Below are 23,109 nucleotides of genomic sequence, written 5' to 3'. Positions count from 1 at the left end.
AATGTCTACAAAATATTTTAGGTAGTGTATTAGTCCAGGAACCAGGATACATCATAGTGTGTAGGTGGTTTGTGTCTGCCAGTCTCAGTCACTGCAGAAAGAAGTGACATTTGCGTTGTAACACATGGGAACTCTGTGCTTTTTTCACCACAGCAGCAGTTGGGTGGGAGCTACTGATCATGCAAAGAATGGGGGTGGCTAAAGGAAAAGTCTGAAAACTTCAAACATTCAGAAGATGCTTTCTGGTTCTGTCATTACGTTTTGTCACCAAGCATTTGGAGTCTCAGGTTAACTGCCCATGTCTTATTTTTTTCTGGATTTTCCCCACTGGAATAATGATCCTCCTAATAGTATTTCAGCACCAGTGATCTTCACTTAGCTAATAGTTCGGTGAAAACTAATGGCTTTATGTTAATTTTCTATTTTCAAGAGAAAAAAATAAAGTCTGTGCGAGACCCTGGCAGTTGGTTGGTGTTGGTGAGAGGAATTACAGTTGCCTTCTTCAGGAAGTGAACAACAAAGTCCCCCAGCCTGTCAGCGCTTGTGTCCTCAAGGTGGTGGTTGTAATCTGTGACACTGTGTGCACCTAGGATGAAATTCATATTCAGAAATACATGTTTAAGTGTCTAAACCCTATTTTGTCATGTATTTTCCCTTCAAAAACAATGGAAAATAGTAATGTGAGAAAAGGTGGTTAATCTGTACATTTGTGGATGTGAATTCCACATCAGTAAGAACATATCTATATTTCATGTTCAGACACAAAAGTTCTTAGAAAGTTCAGCTTGTTGAATATTACATATACATGAACCAAAGTAAGAGTATCCAAAGATGACATGGGAATATAATTTGTAGTATAAATGTGTTAGTGGCGGTGTTCTTGTTTGTCTAGTGTGGCTAGGGGCATTTCTCATATTTATGATCTGAAGTCAGAACAATACTGTTCCTGTCCCAAGGGCTCACATCCTATAACAAGAGAAAAGTGGACACCATAGAGGGAAACACACTGTCAACATGCAAAACATTAACAGCAGACTAAGAGCAGCCTTGAATCCCAGTTTCCCGGTAAAGCTTGTGGTTTTCTTGCCTTCTAGAACTGATTTATTAACTTAGTTTTCATATGCTTTCATTGGTTCTAGCAGGCAGAATTGCAGGCGAAACAAAAATAAGGAAATGTAAAGGCGAATAGGAAGTCACAGTGTGTGACAAACAAGACCCCCCTCAAACATTTGCTTCCTAATTCCAAGCTAATGTTTTCATTTTGTAGGGATTTATACAGTTTAAATTGTTGAGCTTAACTAGTGACTGGAGTAGAGGACACAGAAATGGCCATACCAACATCTCTTGGAATACGCTAAATAACACTAACACTGCTAACACTTGTGGGAAATTTAAGTTAAAAACATCTGATTTTGTTAAATTGAAACAAATTTCAGAAACAGTATTCAGAAGTGCTTTTTGAATGACTGTAGTGTGGGTTAAAAGGCATCCAGGCTAGATATATGAAGACAGACTCTGAATTGTCCCTCTAGCTGAAGGGTTGGGATTAGTTTCCCCGTTGTACTGTATTGGCAAAGTATATAGGGGACAGAAAGGTTCATCAAATACATAAAATGAGAAGAATTGTATAGACCCTAACAGAAGTTTCTGTTCCACTTCAGGGCTGAAATTCTGCTGTCTTGCTTTTCCTCATTATCTAGAGTTCTCTAGTATCAGCCTGAGACAAAAAAAAAAGGGCCTTTCAAATGTCAAGCATAAGTGCAATGGCTGTTTTCCTGACTTCACTCTTCCAGATGCTCAGACACTTCTGGGATCATAACAGAGGGGCAGGAAAAAGAGTAAAGGTGACAAGTCCTGTGTTCCCTTTGCAATCGTTAAGGCTCAGGATAACTTACTTTGCTTGGACTGTAAATATCAAAAATAAGTATTTTCTTAAAAGTTTTCTTCATGACAGATTTAGATTGCTCTGCTATTCCAGAGTTATTCCTTGCCCTTAAATAAAGGAAGTCTGTGTATGCTGTTGATTATTATGGTTAAAGTGGTAGTGCTGACATGCTTTCCCAACTGAAAAAATTATTTAACCATCCTCTAAATGTGGAAAACCCAAGAATAATGACAATAATAGGTACCTCTTGTCCAGCTTGCCATGGCACAGTGAGTTTGATCATGTTTGGCTTAATCTGCTGCCTAATGCAATGTAACATGGCAGATAAACTAAATCAAATGGGTGACATTATTAGACTTGAAAGATGATAGCTTTTGTAAAGCAAATGGAGTGAGTTTGTATCCAGAAGATTTCAGATGTTTATTCAGGTCTTGAGTCTTTGAAACCCAGCAAATTAATGTTTTAAGTGTTGCAAAACAAGTGACTACAAGTACAGCTTATTACTGGCAAAGCTGTTGTCTGAAACAGAATTCAGCTAAATCTTAGGGGATTTTTTGTGTACTTAATTAATTTTTTTTCATTTCTGCAAGTGCTTTGTAGAGGCAGTGGCTTGAACTTCAAAGCCTACTACAACAAATGCTTTAGTAATTGTTGTAATCGCTAGACTCAGAACTTTTAGTTACAAAAGTTCAGTATCGCAAAGATAAGTTTAAGTTTCAGTGAGCTAGAATTTAATACTATACATTCACATAAATAGTATCCAGGAAGTATTTTTGATTGTTTTCAACATTGTCATAAAAAGTTGTGTTTATTGGGTAGTTTTAAGGAAGGTTTTAATTTGTATTTCTTTCAACTGTGTGTTCATTTTGAACGCTTATAACAATTCATTGTGTGATATTACTTGAGCCTTTAAAAAGTTGGTCCTCTAATTATCGTTCAGTAAATAAGATGGAGATGCTGTGAGGGTTGTAAACAGTTTGGAAGCCCGTGAAGACATTCTTATTTTCTTTATGTAAAGCTGTGTTCCTTTTTGTTTCTGCTTTGTTTGCTTTATGAAGGCAAAATGTTCAGTTCTCACTCAATATGTAGTTTAGATAAAGCTTTTTTATTTGTGATGACATTGTGAATTATTTTTTTTAATAGGCAAAACCTGGTTCAAAAACAAGGGGCTTTTATTTGTTTAATACCTGAAAAAAGAATGGAGGTACCTTTATTTCTTAAAATAAGTACCCTTCAAAATACAGTGTTTATGCTGTAAAAATATAATGAATTTTCTTAGAATTTATCAATAATTTGTTAAATTGTCAAAAATTAAAAATAGCCTCTTCAAGAAATTTCTCTTTCAGATCAGAGTTTTGTGTGTGTTCTGAACAGCGTAAGAAGCTATGAAGGCTAAACCTGCTTCCATTAGCTTCTGGATTTGTTCTCCATTAAATTTAATTATGTAGGAAGTTTTCTGATAGATAGTCTTAAAAACGTTTGGGTACTATGCCTATAATTTTAGTTTTGTGACTGTGCTGGGATTTCTTTTAAATTTAGCCTGTCTGAGTACTTAGGAGTTTTAGAGTTCTTCACTCTTGATCATCAGGTTATTAATATGTTTCTCTAGTGTATCTTCCTCAATAATTGATACGTATTAATTATTTAAAATTAAAATTGCAGTTAAAATATGAAGAATTAGCATTAATTGTGTGGGGGTTTTGTTGTAGGTACAACATGCTGAAAGTAAGAACTCAAAAGTAGAAAAAAACCAAAATTAACTTTCTTTCTTTGTATAGCCCACTGTTTGTGAACGGGAGCTCTGTGTATTTGCTTTTCAAACATTAGGAGTGATGAACGAAGCTGCAGATGAAATTGCAACTGGGGCACAGGTAGGATTATCTAATGTTTAATATGTGTTGGTTTTCTGTAGTTTACTCAGTCTTCTCAGTCTCTTCCAGTATGTGTTTTGACTTGTATTACCATATGAGTAGTGTTTGGTAAGTATTATTTATTTGTCCTGTGTTATAGCTGTAAATGCACTGGTTTATGCGTAGTGTATTCAAACAGTACTAATGAGGTGTTTCCATTGTTTTGCTTCCATGTAATTAGAGTAACTGTGTTTTCATGTCCTGTTGTATTCAATTAGGTCACCTGGGTTGTTAATAAAGGCAGCCATTGTAATTTGGAGATAATTCACATTTATTTTCACCTAATGAGCCATTACGATGCTCATGCAATTAGTAAGTTACTTCCTGTTCGTGGTCTTGGGATGCAGGGATCCACTGAGCATCTGTTGTTTCATTCATCAAATAGCAGTGGGAAAGTCCTTACTGATATTGCTACATAGGGTTCTTCTTCTCAAGGATCAGGAATTTAATGTAAGTGTGCTTCCTGACTCTAAATTCAGTTATTGATGTAGTTATAGCCCTATCAGTGTTTTCTTGAAATGTTTTAAGCTGTGCTTCCAAATCACTAACCTAATGTTTCATTAAAAACGAAAGTTAAAGGATCTTATGTTTAAGGTCCCCTTAAGATCTTATGTTAAAAGTTTGCACATCTTAAGGCAAAGTGCTCTTGTCTCCAATTTTCTGGTTACTGTGCTTCTACACAGTAAGCAACATGGGTTTTTTAGAAGAGCAAACCTTCAGGTTTTTTAACTTTAACTAGCACTAGTGAGTCTAGCCACTGGAAGTAAACTATTCAGGTAGATGCCTGAATACAACCATGAGCATATCCTCAAAGGAAGAAAGTTGCAACAGTGTACACCAGCTTCCTGACTTGAGTATATGACTGTGGAATCGGATCAGCAGCTCTTCATCTGACGTCTCAAGACCATTGGAGGGCTGTATTTGCTACATCTTGATACCAAACATTGGGATGACAGTTTAGACTTATAAGAAATGGAAAGAGGTGTGCAGATGAAGCCCCACCTCTTCCTCAGCCTGGAGTCCTGTGAGAATTTAATTTTTTTAATTCAGGCACTTACATGTTGCATGTACATTTAAAATCGTGGAATCACAGAATAGTTTGAGTTGGAAGGGACCTGTGTAGTCCTACACCCTGCCAAGAGCCAGGACAACTTCAACTAGATCAAGTTGCTCAGAGCCCTGTCTGACTTGACCTTGAATGTTTCCAAGGATGGGGCATCTACCATATGCTGGTGTTTCACCACCTTCTCAGTAAAAATCTTCTTTATATCTAGCCTATATCTCCCTCCTTTAGTTTAAAACCTTTACCCCTGGTCCTATCACTGTGGGTCCTGCTAGAAAGATTTTCCCCATCTTATCATCCCTCTTTAGGTACTCAAAGGCTGCAATAAGGTCTCTCAAAAGCCTTCTCATCCACAGGCTGAAGAACCCCAGCTGTCTCAGCCAGTCTTCATCAGGAAGGCATTCCAGCCTTCTGATCATTTTTGTGGTCCTCCTCTGGACTTGCTTCAGCAGGTGTAGGTCTTCCTTACACTGGGGATCCCAGAGCTGGACACAGTGCTCAGGGATGCTCTCATGAGGGCAGAGGGACAGAATCCCCTCCCTCCCCTTCCGGCCACATTGCTCTGGATGCAGCCCAGGACACGTTTGGCTCCCTGAGCTGTGAGTGCTCATGGCTGGGTCGTGTCCAGCCTCTCACCCACAGCACCCCCGAGTCCCTCTGGCAGAGCTGCTCTCAGTCTGTTCATGCCCAGCCTGTGCTGGTATCAGTGATTACCGTGACCCAGGTGCAGCACCTTACACTTGGCTTTGTTGAACTCCTCGAGATTCCCATGGACCCACTTCTCCAGCTTGTACAGCTCCCTCTGGATGGCATCCCATCCTTTGGGCACATCAGTTGCACCACTCAGCTTGTGTAATCTGCAAATTTGCTGAGAGAGCACTTGATCTCACTCTCTATGTCATTAAATAGTACTGGTCCCAGTATTGCCCCCTGAGGAACGCCAGTCATCACCAGTGTCCATCAGGACACTGAGACATTGACCTCTACCATCTGGTTGCAACCGTCCAACCAATTCCTTATCCACAGAACTGTCCATCCATCTAATTCGTATCTCTCCGATTAGAGAGAAGGATGTTGGAGGGGGCTGTTTTAAAGACCTTACAGAATATAAATGACATCTGTAGCCCTTCCCTTGTCCACCAGTATGGTCACTCCATCACAGAAGGCCACTGGGTTGGTCAGGCAGGACTTGCCCTCAGTGAAGCTGTGCTGGCTGTCCCAAATTGCCTCCTAGTTCTTCATGTGCCTTAGCACAGCTTCTGGGGGGGTCAGTTGCATGCCCTTCCCGGGCACATAGTTGAGGCTGACAGGTTGGTAGTTTCCAGGGCCCTCCTTTCTACCGCTTTTTAAAATGCAATGTCTCCCTTTTTCCAGTAATTTGTGACTTCATCTGACTGCCATGCCTTTTGAGTTAGCATGGAGAGTAGCTTGGCAGCTCTGTTGTCCAGTTCCATCAGGATTCTAGGATGCATCTTATCAGCTCCCATAGACCTCTCTATGTTCACATTCCTCAGGGGCTCTCAAATCTAATCTTTGCTGACAGTGGGAAGCACTTTGCTTCCCCTACTTTCTGCCTTGAGCTTCATCCACTCAAGGATGAAGGTGTGTGAAGGAGAGACTGCCAGTGAAGACAGGCAAAGAGCTGTCAAGTTCCTCAGCCTTCTCATTGTCTGCCATTACCATTTTGCCAGTCGTGTTCAGAGAGGGGTGCACTTTCCTTGACCTTCCCTTTCTGGCTCACATGCCTTCAGAAGCCTTTTTATTATTCTTTGCATCTCTTGTCAAGTTCCTTTCCAGTTGGACCTTGGCCTCCCTCACCCCATCCTGACACAAGTGGGCAATATACCTATATTCTTCCCAGAATATCTATCCCTGCATCCACGGCCTGTGCATTTCCTTCTTCCCTCTTAGTCTTACCAGGTGGTCTGAAGTCATCCATGCCAACATCTTGTCTTCCTTTCCTGATTTCCTACACATAGGGATTGAGAGCTCTTGCACTCTGCGGAAGGCATCCTTAAAGATCTGCCAGCTCTGATCTGTTCCCTCGTTCCTGAAAGCAGTTTCACAGGGGCTCCTATTGAATAACTCTTTGAACAGCTGGAAGATCACTTTCCTAAAACTAGGAAAGAATTAGGTATAAGCTTTTTTAAGTAGAACTAACTAAATAGAGGAGAGGTGGCCCTGGTTAGCTCTCACTCAGTGTTTTATGTAGGTATCACCGTTGCAGGCATATGCAGAACTTGCTTTAGATCTGTGGGGTACTTCTACATTAACAGAGCTTTGCTGTAGAGTTCTGAAGTGATTACAACCTTAAAGAGTGCTTAAAAGAGATGAGGGGTTTTGTCTATTGTCCCATTGGGGAAAATATTTATTATAGTTTATTATTTAGGTGGCTAAATTCTGCTAAGTTTCACTTTAGTGATAGCATTGCAACCAGCTCACTCTACTGGATGTGGCTTAGCCTCTCATTCCTGTTTGCAGAAACAGTTCATTGGTTCTAGAGTTTGATCCATCTGAGCTCTTTTTGTCATTAGTTTAGGACAGTGTGAATCATAGCATAGACTATCAGCACAGTAGTTATTTCTCCAACAGCCTAGCAAGCTTAGGCTGACTAGTAAAAGGTAGGCATTCACATTTTGTCTGATTAATCCTCCTCCAAATCATTTTGTCTAGTGAAGAAGCCTAAATACAGGTTCCCGTCATTAGAAATCACATCCTGTTTTCTTCTTCTGTGCTTTCAGCTAGTTTCCTAAGGTGTACAACCCTACTTTGCTACTCCAAATAATCTGATGGCTTCTCCTTAATAATAAGTGGTGCTACTGTCTAAAACTTTCCAGCCTGAACTCAAGTTACCTTGTATTAGTCATGTAGTCAAAATGCCTGAAAATTAGATGTCTGATTTCTTGATAGTTCGCACTACTTGAAAAGTCTCTTGAGAGTGAGAGGCACTGTCTGAGGGACTGATGTCATAAGAGGAATTGTCATCACCACATGTTGTCTTGTCCTAATGAAACTGTTTTAATCCTTACTTCTGTACCTCCAATTAAGGAGGAGGAGTTCACACTCAGTTTCAAGGACATCTGCTAGATCCACAGCACTTCCCCCAAGAAATGCGTATGCAAGGCTGTATTTATTATAAGGTTTCTATTAAATTCACTGTGCAGTTTGTTTTGCATTGCATCAACTCAAAACAGTGAAATCAGAAGAAATCAGATGTGAAAAAAAAGCAGATTTGGAAACAATCTGGGAGTCAACAGTTTGTTTAAAGGAGGGCTTGGGGATTGTGTTCTGAGTAGAACTGTGCCAGTTTTAAGGCAGTATTCCATCATGCAAATCATAAAGCAAGACAGCTTTGAGTCTCTGCATTAAGAGATCTGGGGACTCAAACAGCTCTTCCCTAGTAGTGTTTTGTGACTGTAGACTAAGAAGAGCTTCTCAGAAGCAGGGTGAATGCTCAATTTCACAGTAATACATTTACACAGGGGTAGGTCTGCTGCCTGATCTGGTTGCTGGTCTCCTTTGTAAATGCTAGTCCATATGCCCTATTTTGAAACATTCATCACGCATACAGATAGTATAAACTGGAAAGTAACTAGGGAACCAATGGGGAAGCGATCATTATTTAAGTAATTTCATTTTGCAATATATGTGAGATATTTAGTAACTAGAATCAACAGAATATATTAAAACTGATGGAGAAAATTGTCCATTCATGATGAAGGAACAGAGGAGGAAAACGGCAACTGTATGACTCACCACAGCGCAGTTCTTTTTCCCTTTCATCATTGTTCTTATTTTCATTCTGCTTCTCTAAAGGACCGTAATTTTTTTCCATCCAAATGATCAGATACAGTGGCAGATGTACAAAATCTTCTAGAAGAGTGTGAGCTGTGAGATGAGATCTGATCCATGTGGAGTCGTGGGAGGAACCAGGGATATCTACTAACTCCAGCTTGTCTCAGCTTTTTCTTTCTTTCATGGAAAAGTCTATTTTCACACAGGAATGTTTTCAGAAGCACAGAAAAAATGGGGAAATGAGTTAATCTGCAGCTACTTTTTAATGTAGCAATTTTGAATTTCATTATGAGCTGGATTTATATTTCACAGCTGCCAGAAAGCTGCATTCTCTCATGTTTGTTGTTGCTGTATTCTATTTTTAACTTCTGAATTACGTATTTTGAAATAATTACATGGGAATCTGTGTCTTAAGTGGTGTACGTGCTTATGTGCACACACATGAATATGTATCTGTGTGCACATTACATGCACAATCCTGTGCAAAAATCATGAAAATCATAGATATTCAAAGAAGTGTTGTAATTTTGTACAACAGGATGGGAAAAAGAAGATCCCCTGGTGTGAGCTGTGCAAATGACTGTTAAATCATTGCAGTATTCTGGCCTTAGCAGAAGCAATGTTTTCAAGTGTTTCTGTGATTACAGTCTTCAGGAGAAGAGCAGAAAGTGGTACAAATTTGACAGACCATTCTTTGGTTTTGAGCAACATTTTTACTGGCATCTCTATACAGAGATACACAGAACCAGCACAACCTCATTTCCTTAGTGAATAAATTTTAGAGGAATTAACACATGCACAAGAAAAAGCAGAACTTCAATGAATTTGATACTGTAATACTTTTAGTACCAGATACTGGTCCTATTTATATGTGCCTGGAATAATATGTCATGGCTGAACCCAAACCCTGTTGAGGTCAGTGGAAAAAATTTAGTCCTAAACTATCTCCTGTGGATAATACAGTTTGGGCAGTGTAGGTAACAATGAAATATGATGTATCTATAATGTGTAAAAAAAAGCAGACTGGAATATAATATATATAATTATATGTATAACATAAAAATATGTATAATATAATTATACAATATAAAAGTATATATTTTGAATAAACTTTTTGAATATGTCTTTCTTTATCACCAGGTGGTTGATCTGTTAGTATCCATGTGTCGGTCTGCATTAGAGTCACCTAGGAAAGTTGTCATTTTTGAGCCATATCCTTCTGTAGTTGATCCTAATGATCCTCAGATGCTGGCCTTTAACCCCAGAGTAAGTAGTTGCCTTTAATTATGTCATTGCTTGGTTTTAGTCATACATGAGGTTCCAAAGCAAAGACTTCTTATGGAGGAGTCTCCTTTATTACAAGATGCAGCTCTAGAGTATAACAGAAGCATGACTGTTTTCAAAACTTTGTGGCTTTTATTAATCGTCTCTGAAAAGGTACTTGAATATAAACTTGTCCTGGTTCTGGCCTGGACAGGGTTAATTTTTACAGTAGCCAGAATTGGGCATGGCTAAGACCAGGAAATTATTCTATACCTCACATCAGTGCTGAGAGCAGGGGGAAGGGAGTCTCTCCAGGGAAAAGGGTTCCCCTTTTGCTTGGGAGAGGGAGCAGTTGGATATTATTTGTTGCTGGTTTTCTTATCTCATTGCTGTTTCCAGCTTATTGTTCTTACCTCAACCCTTGATCTTTACCTTTGTGCCCCCCAATTCTCTTCTCTGTCCCAGCAGGGGGAAAGGGGAAGGAGGAGGGGGAAGGGGAAGTGGAGAGTGAGCAGTGCTTGGTTTCAGTGGGAACACTAAATTGGAGAATACCATCCCTAAACCATGGCAAAACTGTAGGTTGTGTTAAAGCCGAGAAACTTTCCTAAGGGACAAATTCTAGATGCAAAATTTTATATTCTAAGTGTCTTTCACTCATTGCGCATGTTGGACGCAAAAGGAAAGCTGGCCTTTGAGAGATACAGGTCATGTTAGCCAGGGGATTTCCAGTCCATCTTTTCGTTCTTAGAAGTGTCATTGCTGTCATCTCATTTACTCACTGCAAGCAGTCATTTCCTTATATGTAATTTTACCAGATGTTGACAGTTAAGTTTTGTACAAGCATCAATATTGAAGTAAAGAACTGTGCTTGCATTGCCTGCTCCTTGGGCTCCCAATGCTGCCTTTTAGGGAAGCCCTCAAGCTGTGAATATTCCATCTCCTTTAAGCCATTTCCCCATGGCATAGATGAGAACTTGGCATGTCTTGCACTGGGGTGCATTTCACTCTTTCTGAACAAAGACCAGCTAGCCAGGAGTTCTTTCTTAGGAGAGGCTGAGGTGTTCCGTAGTGTGTTGGCAAGACCTAAAGATGGGGAAAAGCGGAGCTCCTGGGGGTGACACGTCATGTGGAGTGGATGAAGCACAGACTGTTAAGCCTGTTCACTCAGGACAGGTGGACCTGTCTGGTAGTGGTTCCCAAGCAGTAGGTCAGCAAAGATCAGGGTCAGGCAGAGGGACCACTGAAGCACCTATGAAGTTTTATAGAGCTGTTAGCAAAGGAAACACATCTGTTTATACTCATTTCATTTAAAATCTGTTTGGGTCACTGCATTATTTATCTCAAGAGCATGTTGTCCAAATAACTGTGTTTAGTTACAAATGTTTGTTTAAAAATGAGCTGATTTTTGGAGTGTTTTGGAGATCCCAGTGAAATTCAAAGAAAAAAGATCGTAACAGGATTTTTTCAAGGAATTTTCCTGGACAATGAATGAGAGTTGGTGTACAAGGTGGAAGAAAGCTGATGGTTGGAAATGTTTGAAATAATTGATTTGCCCAACATTCTTCCTAGCTTTGGTTTTATACACACTCAAAGAATACAGTTTTTTGTGGACCCAAAGACTAACATTCTTTGAACTTATTTGTGTATTTTGTGTTACATCAGAAGAAGAACTATGACCGAGTCATGAAAGCATTGGACAGTATCACTTCCATCAGAGAGATGACACAGGTGAATTTAAAAGTACTTACCTAATTTAATCACTGTTTCTACAACTTGAAAGCTGTTTATATTGCCTGCCTGTGACAGGTTGGGAAGTCAATGGTCAATAGTATCATCTCTTTCCTATATAACTCTAATAATATTAAAATGTTTATTCAAAATAACAAACCTAGAGTAGCCATAATGGCAGTTAAATAAAAGTAATGACTAGAACTCAGATCTTTTGAAGTTTAAATAAGAGATAATAACAGCAGAATGGGACATTGTAATGAGGTAATCACCAACTGCTGTATTTCTGGAAATACCAAAGCCAAAGACCTTTACTTCCAGAGCAGAAGAAATTGATTTTGTGCCAGTGTTCTGAATGATATTCAGAATGACATGATATTTATTTCTATTATAGCAAAACTCTCAATCAACTGAGTAGAGATGGGGACTTGGAAAGTTGGGTCTCTTGGATTTAATCTCATATTATTTGTCATGGCATATCTGTTGGTCATATTTCTGGTTATTGTTACACTCCTTTCCCAAAAAAACCACCTGGTTATAATTGGTTGTTTAAATCTGTTCCATATATCTTGCTTTTCCAAGTGCAATATAAATGTATCCTCTCAACAGTTTTCAATTCTTGTTCTGTGTGTATTCACAAAATACTTTGGGATTCTTGAATGAAGAATGTATGGAGAGGAATAAAATAAACTGAAAACTAAAATTCACATTTTTTTGTTAATTTGTATAACATCTTATAAAAATTGAAAAAATTGGGTGTTTCTGTGATTCCTTATCATGTCTTTTAAAAATAAAAAGTAATTACTATTTTGGGTTTTTAAATGTTAAAATAATTCTTGGACTAGTAAGTTTTTTAAAGGGGTGCTTCACACTGTGATTGGAATCAGGACAGGTTTTCAAAGAAATTATAATATGACATGGTATTTTTATACCTTGAAACTGTTAAAAATACTGAAGTGGATTATTTTGGGTTTCTTTGTGAGACTTAATTTTGTGAAGTTCCAGTCCAATTTCTTAATCAAGAGCCAAACAAAAATGGTTGTCTTCTTCTGTTCTCCCTGAGATCACCTATGTTTGCTATAATATAGTCATTTTGATGCTAATTATATGCTTATTATTTTACTCCAGGGAAAATAGTTGCTCTGTTAATTCTATTTGTCAAAAGACATTTATAACTCTACTATGTTGTATATCAGTAAAACTGTGATTTAAACCTACTAATGAGTCCCATGAATTAATTTTAATAGATGAAATCATGGGCAATGTAAGATAAAAATTCAACCTAGAAATAACATAATTACTCTTTTCCAGGCACCCTACTTGGAAATAAAGAAGCAGATGGATAAACAAGACCCTCTTGCACATCCTCTTCTACAGTGGTATGAAGATTTGAGATAATAATTATTAAAGTACCATTTGTAATGAATAATCACTTGACCAGTGTAATTTGGTGTAAGGTCACCCTAATAATTAATGTTGATATTTTCAACTGCAGCTGTTCTGGACTGTTTCTGGACCTTATCTGGGTCCTCTGATCTCATTTTCTAATTAAGGTTGTGCCTACTTCCATCTGATACGTTTAAAGGCCTGCAGCGGGGTGCTTTGTGGTAGACATTCATAACACATTTTTAAGAAGTTCAGTTTGGTTACTGTGTCTAATACGTCTGTTTCTTGGTTTAGGGTTATTTCTAGTAATAGATCACATATTGTGAAGCTACCGGTGAATAGGGTAAGTGTCTGTGGGTTCGCTATTATTTTCTGATGTTTTATGGGTTATATTAGCATTTTAGGTGGGAGTTTACTAGCAAAACGTAGGTGTCTGCATTCAAACTGATTGTGTGGACTCTAATAGTCAAGAAAGTTTCAGGTCGCAATTTTTAGAATTGTGAGTATCTAAAATAGGTCGAGGGAATAATGTTCATAAAAAGCCTATTTGATGTGAGTAGCTCAAATACAGGTGTCTACCTTGTAGTCATCTGAGATAGATGAGAAGACATCACATTTTGTTTTGTTACTGTATAGAATATTAGATACAGAATTGTACAGAAAGTAGTGCACACAAACACGATGTACGAGGAGATCCACTTACAAGTAATCCTGATTAAGGGTGTAGTAATCTGCAGCCTTACAAATAACCTTAATTCAAAGCCAGCTCTGATCAGAATACCATGATGAAAGTGTTCAGTTTAATTATTAGAGCCATTCATAAACTGAAATCTATTTTCAAAAATTTCCATATGTTTCGTAAACTGAAAAACATTTTACTATTTGATTTCAGCTGGAAACTGTGGAAGTGAGACCAGTTTCAACTTATTTCATGTAATATTTAGACGCAGTCATGTATTGTGTGGAAAAGCATGATATCCTTAAGGATTTCCATCAGGGAAATACAGTACTTTCATATTGATCAACTTCTTTTCACATGTGCACTCTTACATTTTCCAGCAACTGAAGTTTATGCACACTCCCCACCAGTTCCTTCTTCTCAGCAGTCCACCAGCCAAAGAATCCAATTTCCGAGCTGCTAAAAATCTCTACGGGAGTACCTTTGCATTTCAGTGAGTACATATATTCATAATAACCAAAGGTTATTGAAATGCCATGCTATTTTTTGGTTCTGGCATTTGAGGTTTGCAGCTGTGAGTCTACTGTTTTAAAGGATTTCTGGTGTCATTTTGCATTTTACACTGTGAATTTTACCGCTTTCTTTTTTATTTTGTTCAGTGGTTCACACATTGAAAATTGGCATTCCATCCTGAGGAACGGCTTAGTTGTTGCTTCCAATACGAGGCTGCAGGTAAATAGGCAAAACAGACTTTAGCTTACCCTGTACATGCTTGATTACATACTAGCTTTGGCAAGTTTTCAAGGGGTTTCATATGGTAGCCGTATAGGTGGAAAAATGGATGATTTCAAATACCACCTTGTTTCCTGTAAAAAGTACTTTTCTGATGCAAATAAGATGAAGTAATATGTCTGCTAAAACATCTAGAAAATCCCTTTGCTGGAATCAGTGTCTCAGTTCTACATTGCAGAGCAGCACCTCCAGGAGGCTTTGCTCGGTGCTGCTTAAAAGTGGTCGGAAGTGCAAGTTAGAGCGGCCTGAAGTGTCTCCGTGTCAAAGGATCCAGAAACATACTAGATTTACAGGAACGGGGTTTGCAGCACTTTCTCTGCTCCTCTGGTTTCTTTGGGAATGGAAGCATGAGTGTGCTGGCCACAGGGGATTTATTGCAAACTTCTCAGACTGAACCATCAGGAGACCACTATTGCAGAGCAAAGTAGGCACTACAGAGTGACTGGGGAGCTCTAATGCAGAGTGTTTTAACACTGTGGTTTTGACAGCTCTCCCCAGAGCTGAGTCCGTGTACCTTGGAAGAGGATCCCAGGGTGTATTTGGTCACATACAGAAGCACTCTTTGTAGGCATCCTCCATAGGAATATTAGAGTTAAAAACGGAAATCACAATTTTATATATAAACCTTAAGTAAAATTCTGTTTGGGAATCTAGACATAGTTTCCAGGACATATATGCATATATTTCAGTTTTATAACTAAAATATGGGCATGATTTTTTAAAAGACTTCTTTGAATACTGTTAATTACCTGGCAATAAATTAGTACAGTGGGCAAATGAATTATGACCTGTTCCTGTAATTATTATCATTTTTTCCAGGTAACCAAATTAATGCTAAATAATCACTCTGCTCTTTTTCAGCTGCATGGTGCAATGTTTGGAAGTGGAATCTACCTTAGTCCATTGTCAAGCATATCATTTGGTTACTCAGGTGATACTTATAATCACTCTAAAGTTGGAGAAATATAGGGGTGTATCTCACTCTACTGCTTTTCTTACTGTTTAAAATACTGTATTCAGTTTTATTTTTGTCAACTGTGATTTGATTTATTCAAAAAAGAGAAAATATTTTTTTAATATTTTTTTAATATAAATAATAAATTAGAAAACTCCCTTTTTACATACTCTCCATATTGTTGAAGGTGCTTAGAATTCTTATACTTCTTTTTTGAAGTAAATGTTAGCTAATAGTGAATGCTATGTGTAGTAGAGCAGGTCTTGATGATTCAGCTGAAATCCATCTTTGTGATTTTTGTCAATACCTGCCTAAGTCCATCTAACTTCACCTATGAATTCATGGTCTTTTATGACCTGATCTGAAAAAACAAGTATTCATCAACAGACATGTTCAACCCTGTATATTTAAGAGTATTCCCAAATATCACCATGTCAGGATTACATAGAAAGTGCAGTTCAGTGTGTTTATTTTAGCCTGAGGACAAGAAAGAACATAATTTCTCCCACTAGTGAATCCTAAAGTGAGTTGTGCAGAGTTTTCCATATAGGAATTAAATCATAAGCAGAAGCATAATAAAAACGAGACACATAAATGTGTATGTTGAGAAATTAAAGGGATTTTAAAATATGGTGACTTTCCCCTTTAGGTATGTGGTATTTACTACTTCCTCACATATGAAAGTGCAGGTATATAGCTTAATTTGTGTTTGTGTGCATGTAGATGATGCTGAGAGTTTTAGTTACGCTTTCTGGTACTCAGTGTTTCTAGGTCATGGTTTAGGAGCTCAGCCTTTTGAGCTACTATTTGCGGAACTTCAACATAATTATCTCTAGATGCATTTTTAGCTTTTCAGAGATTACATGAGTATGAAAGCTCCTTAGGACTCACTAAAAGTGCTGTTTGAAGTATCATTATGTAACAAATTGGCTGTCTTTTTGGACAGTATTGCTTTGTCAACTTCAGTGTGTTACTGCTCCTCTCTCTGCCTTGTCTTGGCCCCTTCCATCCTGTCTCCTCCAGAAAGGAGACTTGTGTTCCACTGAAATGGGTAATCCTTGATGCCATTAAAAACCATGGAAGAGTCCTACACATCCTGTTCCTTCAAAGAGTTAGACTTCCCCATAATTCAGTCTGTATTTGCAAAGTGCCAAGAAATGGAAGTGTTCAAGGTCAGGTTAGATGGGGCTGAGAGCAACCAGGTCTAGCAGAAGGTGTCTTTAGCCATGGCAGTGAGATTGGAACGAGATGATCTTTAAGGTCCCTTCCAACCCAAACCATTTCATGATTGTATGAAATACAGGATGCTGGAAATGCAAGGAAGCCCATAGTATCATACAACACAGGAATTTTATATAAACCAACTTAAGGGATATGAATGAGATCTAGGGCACAAATGTAGATGTTTCAATTTCTCGGCTGGAAACTGGATCAAATGTGACTGACAAATTATTTAATATTTTTCATGTAGATAAAGGGATCAAACCAAGGTATATTTTAAAACTTAAATTGCCTATTCATAAAAATTAATTAGACTTTTAAAAAAATTCCATAAAGTCCCTAAGATGAATATCCAAAGTTCTTTCTCTTGTGATTTTTGCTGTCCCACCCACAGTAAATCAGACTTCTACTTCAGGGTGAGTAGGGTCAAGTAGACTCAGGACATGCTGACCTACAAGCCAGTTAAGCCACTACATAAGAACATTCCTGATCTGAATGCAGGGGCATTTAAGCTCAGGTTTATCTGCTTTTGCACCTACTTAATGCTAACTTGACTTTGCTAACGTCTTTGCAATATGTGCAGAGGTACCTGTAATTTACAGGATTTTATATTGTGATACTCTGTGACAGAGTTAACTAGCTTTTTGAGTGCCATGCAAAGGACTGTGATTCCCACTGTGCTGCCCCTTCCGTTCTCATACTTAACTCTGCTTTTTATGATATTTATAGGCCAGGGTATCTTACATGATTTTAATATTCCTAGGGATGAACAAGAAGCAGCAGAAGGTGTCAGCTAAAGATGAACCAGCTTCAGGCAGTAAGGGCAGTAATACATCACAGGTATGGTACATCAACCATCTCTGGAAGATTTGTGGATTTTATTAGTGGGAACTTAGTAGCTGAAAAAGAGGTATTATTATTCCCTTTGTGCAAGTTACCAGTTTTATTGCACTGAATGAAATCAACAACTTCAGAGACTGCAAATATTAAATACAGCCCAACTACTTTAGTAAAAATTTATGGGGCATATTGCAGATCTTGTGCTGTTCTTTTCCAAGTAGAAGAATTTAGGAAGAGAATGAAAATGAAATACAGGTTGCGTTATGACCTTTAGCAAGCCCTTGCCTTCTGAGTTTTAGACTTCCAGAAAAATGATGCAAAATAAATTGACAGTGGTTATTCCTGGGAAATGAGCAGCATTTAATTGACAGCAAGTTACTTTTTATTTTTCATGATATTCATGAACCATTAAAATTCTGCTATATCTAAAGCAAGCACACAGCATCTATGCATAGGGCTAAATTTCAAGAAAGAAATCTTAACATCTGTCTCCATGATTAACACATAGAAAATTACAGAATAATTTGGCTTTGAAGATAGATTGGCATGTCCCAGCAAAAGTTCTCAGAAGTAGGAAGGCCAATGAAATATCAGGATAGTGACCAAGGAATTGGTGACTAAATTCACCTTTGGTTTCTTTTTTTTTTTTCTGATACCAATTTTTTTATTGATAACACTGATATTTCTGATCACATTTTTGATTCTGTAATAATTAGGAATTTTAGGTACTATTTTTTGAAGGAGTTCAAATCCCTCCTATAATAATAATATAAATGGGGTTTTTTTATAAATTCTGTTACATTTAGAAATAAGAGACAGACTGCCTCTATATTTGTTCATTAATAAGCCACTGAAAGTAGCAGCTGTTGCCTTTGTTGCTTTTTCACTCAGTTTGTTTTACTGCACTAATTCTGTTTTCTCACATTTTTACATCTCAGTCACAGAAGAAAGGACAGCAGTCACAATTCCTGCAAAGCCGTAACTTAAAATGCATAGCCTTATGTGAAGGTAAGCTGAAAGCCCTTGTGGAACTGTTTTAGTCATGGCCACAGGGTGTGCAAATTACAGGGTGCAAATCAGTGAGACCTTTAGTTGGTTGTTTAGGCAAGAAACTACTGGCAGGTGTAGGAGTACCTGCTGAACAGCCGACCTTTTTACTTCACTAAGAACATTTCCCCTCTTTGAACAAAACCTGTAGCACATGCTGAATTTTCATGGAGTGTCATATACACATAGTGACTGTTCATCTGATCTGTGTTTCAAATGTGATCATATTCCTAAGCCATCAAGAAAACCCAAGTCATGTCCTTTATTTGAAGCACTGACTTCTTTCAAGCTCTTGCAAAATGCTTTAAACACATAAAGGTCAGAAGAAAACACCTTTCATATAGAATTTCCAAATAATCTTTTACTGTTCAGACAAACATACTGATCATCTGGCAACCAGTATGTTCTTTTTGTTTCCTTCAGAAATTTTGGGAAGTTAAAATCTAATGCTTGAGTACAGTCATTCTTGAAAGAATTGGCTGTTCTTTTAATAACTAGTGAAACCTCAGCAGGTTTTGAGAACAAATTGTGACATTTGAATAAGAATTGCACCGGTAGTTAGGAACTAGTCTTGGAAATTATATTAAACTCAATTTGCCCTTCATTTGGAGCATTTGTTTGTTTTAAAGAGTGAAAATTAAGACAGAAGGTGGAAAATGTGTTATTTCAAAATAGAAGCTTTCAGCTGTACATGGTTAAGGATCTGTCAGTCAACATGAAAATGCAATTTCAACTGTACAGAAAAATAGAAATTTAGTTCTAAAACTTCCATAAGGAACAAAATTAATTACTTGGCCTTTAATGCCTGAATTTTTAAATGTAAATTACATCTTTCACAAGGACTTTTTCATACATGTTGTTTCTTTCTTTGCACTTACTAATGGATTACCAGTTTTATATGGGTGAATTTTAAATATTTGGTAAATGCATTTTGTGGCTTTCATATTCATTTCTCTATGTAGAGAAGGTCGTTTAGGGGAGGTGGTTAATAAAGATTTTATGTAAAATAAATTACAAAAAATATTTGTTAAAAATTTCAATTCATGGAACAAATGGTATCAAAATTGAATATGCATGCAGTTATGTTAGTGTTAGGATAAGATAAACCTGGCTATTTCAGTTTTAAGGGACCTACAACTGTCACCTAAGTCCAATCCTGACCTATTCAGGGCTGCCCAAATGTTAAGGCATGTTATTAAGGGTATTGTTTAAATGTCCTTTAAACACTGACCGGTTGGGTGCACCAACCCCTCTGTAGGAAGTCTGTTCCAGGGTTTGACCACTTGTTACAGTTCAACCCCAGCCAGCAGCCAAGCCCCACGCAGCCACTCCCTCACTCCCCCCCGGCAGGACTGGGGAGAGAATCGAAAGGGTAAAAAGCCAGAAAGCTCATGGGTTGAAATAAAGACAGTTCAATAGGTAAAGCAAAAGCAAACAAAGAAATTAATTCACTGCTTCCCATGGGCAGGCAGGTGTTCAGCCATCTCCGGGAGAGCAGGGCCCCATCACGTGTAGAGGTTACTTGGGAAGACAAAACACCATCACTCCAAATGTATCCCGTTTCCTCCTTCTTTCCCCCACTTTATGTGCTGAGCATGATGTCACATGGTCTGGAATGTTCCTTTGATCAGTTGGGGTCACCTGTCCCACCTGTGTCTCCTCCCAACCTCCCATGAATCCCCAGCTTCCTTGGAGTGTGGCAGTACAAGAACCAGAAAAGGCCTTGGCTCTGTGTGAGCCCTGCTCAGCAATAACAAAAACATCTCTGTATTATCAACGCTGTTCAGCACAAATCCAAAAACTGACCCATACCAGCTACTTGGAGGAAAGTAAACTCTACCCCAGTCTAACCCAACACACTACCCTCTCAGTAAAGAAATGTTTCATAATGTCCAGTCTAAACATCCTCCAGCACAGCTTTGAATCATTCCCTCACATCCTGTAACTGCATACCTGGGAGAGGTGCTCAGCACTGCCCTGTGCCCTTCCCCTCCTCAGGAAGCTGCAGAGAGCAGCAAGGTCACCCCTCACTATTTTTCTCCAAACTAGACAAGCCCAGATCCCACCACCACTCTCGAGGACATGTTTTCCGGCCTTCCCACCGGCTTTGTTTCCCTCCTCAGGATGTGCTGAAGGACCTTCCCATCCTTCTCCACCTGCAGAGCCCAGCAGGGCCCATGCTGAGGCTGCCCCAGGGCTGAGCCCAGCAGGACCATCCCCTCTCTGTGCCAGCTGTGCCATGCTCAGTGCTCTGGGAGGGGGTTTGCCCTCAGGGCTGCCTGGGCACTGCTGACCCACACTGAGCCCAGCACCAGCCAGCCCCACATCCCCCTCTGCAGCTGTCCAGCCACTCCTCTGCCACTTTATCCCTGTGCCTGCTGTTACTCCATCCCAGGTGCAGAATTCAGGTTTTGGACTTGTCAAATATCATCCCATTAGTGATTGTTCAATCCAATCTGCAAGGCCTCTTGTCCCTCCAGAGATTCAACAACAACTCCGAGTTTGGCATCAGCATGCTTGGTAACTGTGTATTCACCTGCTGCATCCAGATGGTGGATAAATCCACAGAACAGAACTGGGCCTGGAATGGAGCCCTGAGGAACACCACTGGTGTGACCAACCAGATGTAGCCCCATTCACTACAACCCTTGGGCTCAGTCCCTCAGCCAGTTCTTCACCCACCACACCACGAACCTGCTCGTCCCACAGCTGGACAACTTACACAGAAGGATGCTCTTTAAATGCATTTAGATAGCTTCAAGTGCAGATTGATAGTATAGCTTCTAGGTAGCAATAAAAAGCTTTCTTTCCTGTGTTCTCATTCTGCTGGTGAACAGCCTATCATCAAATACATGGAGCAAGTTTCAGCAAGCTTTTTGAACCTCTTGAGTCATAATTGCTATGGTTACTTGTTTTAAATATTTGGTAGTATTGCACATCCCAAATTCGCCATATAGCAGTTTCAGTCTTTGTCTTAAATACTTTGTCTTGGTTTTGGATCAGCCATCATCAAACACAAATATCTGTTCCAAATGCTGATTAGATGTCTCAGATCCTCCTTAACAGCCCTATGGCTTTTTAAATTCAGTTTTTAGTAAATGCATTTTTTAAGTTTACATTCCATTTAACGACTTGCTCCCATACATCAAGCATCTGTGTTTTTGGAAAAGTATATTTTGGAAACAGGAATCAAGTTTATCTTCCTGTTTGTACTAGCAGCCAACTCAAAATCTGCATTGCACCAGAGACATGTAGGGGAAAGCTGCACATTCCCAAAAGCCTATTTAAAATGTATAAAACCCAAAATCTTTTAGAACAGTGTTTTCCAGGTGTGTTTTCATCACTGTGAAATTTATTCTTTCTCTGATAGTGATAACCTCACCTGATCTGCACAAACATGGGGAGATATGGGTAGTTCCCAACACGGATCACGTGTGTACAAGATTTTTCTTTGTGTGAGTACAAAGCTTCTCTTAACATTCAGCTTTATACTAGACCTTTTTCTCATGTTCCCTCCAATAGTTGTATTAAAGTAGATAAAAGACATTTCTTCCTAATTCTGTTAAGACTTGCTTCATTTTTTATCTCTCACTGTGCTTACTTGTGCTAGAGGTGTATGGATAAGCTAGTGACAAGGGTTTAGTAGATGTCTTGTTCTAGTATAAATGAACAGAGAGTTAATGATTTTTCCTATTCAGAGGCATTACTTCATGTTATATTAAGTCTATGCATGTATTGTAAAACATAATTTCTGTTTGGCTGTGTGTATTTAAGCTGAGGAATTCATTAAAGGCTTCCTGTCTGTGCTGTGAGCATTTCCCCCTTTCACCTAACACTTGTCCCCTTGGGGTCCTAGTGGCTTATTCAGCCTCAGGGTTTCAGCCTTACCACCTCCCACTCTCCAGAGTTCAGAATCTGCATATAAAGATGAAGCACAGCAGAGCACTTCAATAGAACTGTGTTAACATATGGAATAAGCACTTAGAGAATGAGAGTTTTTGATGTTTTTATGTAGATTAGTAAAACACTAATATGATTTTATTTTCTGTACCCTTTTTTTTTTAGTTATGAAGATGGTCAAGTGGGTGATACAAGTATAAATACACAGGAACCAAACATTCATAAAGAGATTCTTCGAGTCATTGGCAATCAAACTGCTACTGGTTAAAAGGACCACTCTTATTTAATTGATGTGAAGCCTTCCTCAGTCTCAAAGCTGGATTTTGAACTGAAGAAGATGCAAAAAACTAATTTATTATTATTATACTAGCAAATTAACCATTTGAATACTTACTGTTTTCTTACTTAGTATTTCGTATCTCATCAAAATACCTGAGATGGTATCAATTAGCAACTGTAGGGGTGCAAAGTCTATTATTATACTAAAACAGTTAATAATTAAACAGGCATTTGGGTTGCTCACAATAAACAGACATTAAAAAGGACTTTTGTGCTGATATTTTTATACTAAACTTCAATTGGAAGTTTTAGTACTGTATACTGGTATTTTAAATTTAGAATGACTGAATTACAAGTAAGAGAGAA

General features: G+C 38.5%; 1 protein-coding gene across 2 annotated transcripts in view; it reads left to right on the top strand.

Annotated features, from left to right (window-relative positions):
- PARP8 (poly(ADP-ribose) polymerase family member 8) overlaps positions 1–22,732 on the top strand; it is a gene marked incomplete at both ends in the record, with an annotated part of 124,762 nt that extends 102,030 nt beyond the window's left edge. The window contains 12 exons of one of the 2 annotated variants that reach the window (XM_082302243.1): positions 3,664–3,756; positions 9,794–9,919; positions 11,579–11,644; positions 12,956–13,023; positions 13,325–13,373; positions 14,090–14,202; positions 14,369–14,441; positions 15,363–15,432; positions 17,441–17,517; positions 18,456–18,525; positions 21,935–22,019; positions 22,630–22,732. In XM_082302243.1, coding sequence (XP_082158369.1) covers positions 3,664–3,756; positions 9,794–9,919; positions 11,579–11,644; positions 12,956–13,023; positions 13,325–13,373; positions 14,090–14,202; positions 14,369–14,441; positions 15,363–15,432; positions 17,441–17,517; positions 18,456–18,525; positions 21,935–22,019; positions 22,630–22,732 — 993 coding nt within the window. The remainder of the gene's footprint in view (positions 1–3,663; positions 3,757–9,793; positions 9,920–11,578; positions 11,645–12,955; positions 13,024–13,324; positions 13,374–14,089; positions 14,203–14,368; positions 14,442–15,362; positions 15,433–17,440; positions 17,518–18,455; positions 18,526–21,934; positions 22,020–22,629) is intronic. The other variant, XM_082302242.1, reaches the window with a different exon arrangement.
- Positions 22,733–23,109: the final 377 nt, after the last annotated feature.

The sequence above is a fragment of the Coloeus monedula genome, assembly GCF_965178545.1.
Source record: "Coloeus monedula genome assembly, chromosome: Z".
Classification (NCBI taxonomy): Eukaryota; Metazoa; Chordata; class Aves; order Passeriformes; family Corvidae; genus Coloeus; species Coloeus monedula.
The sequence above is the reverse complement of the archived record's forward strand: the minus strand, read 5'-3'. Positions and strand labels throughout refer to the sequence as shown.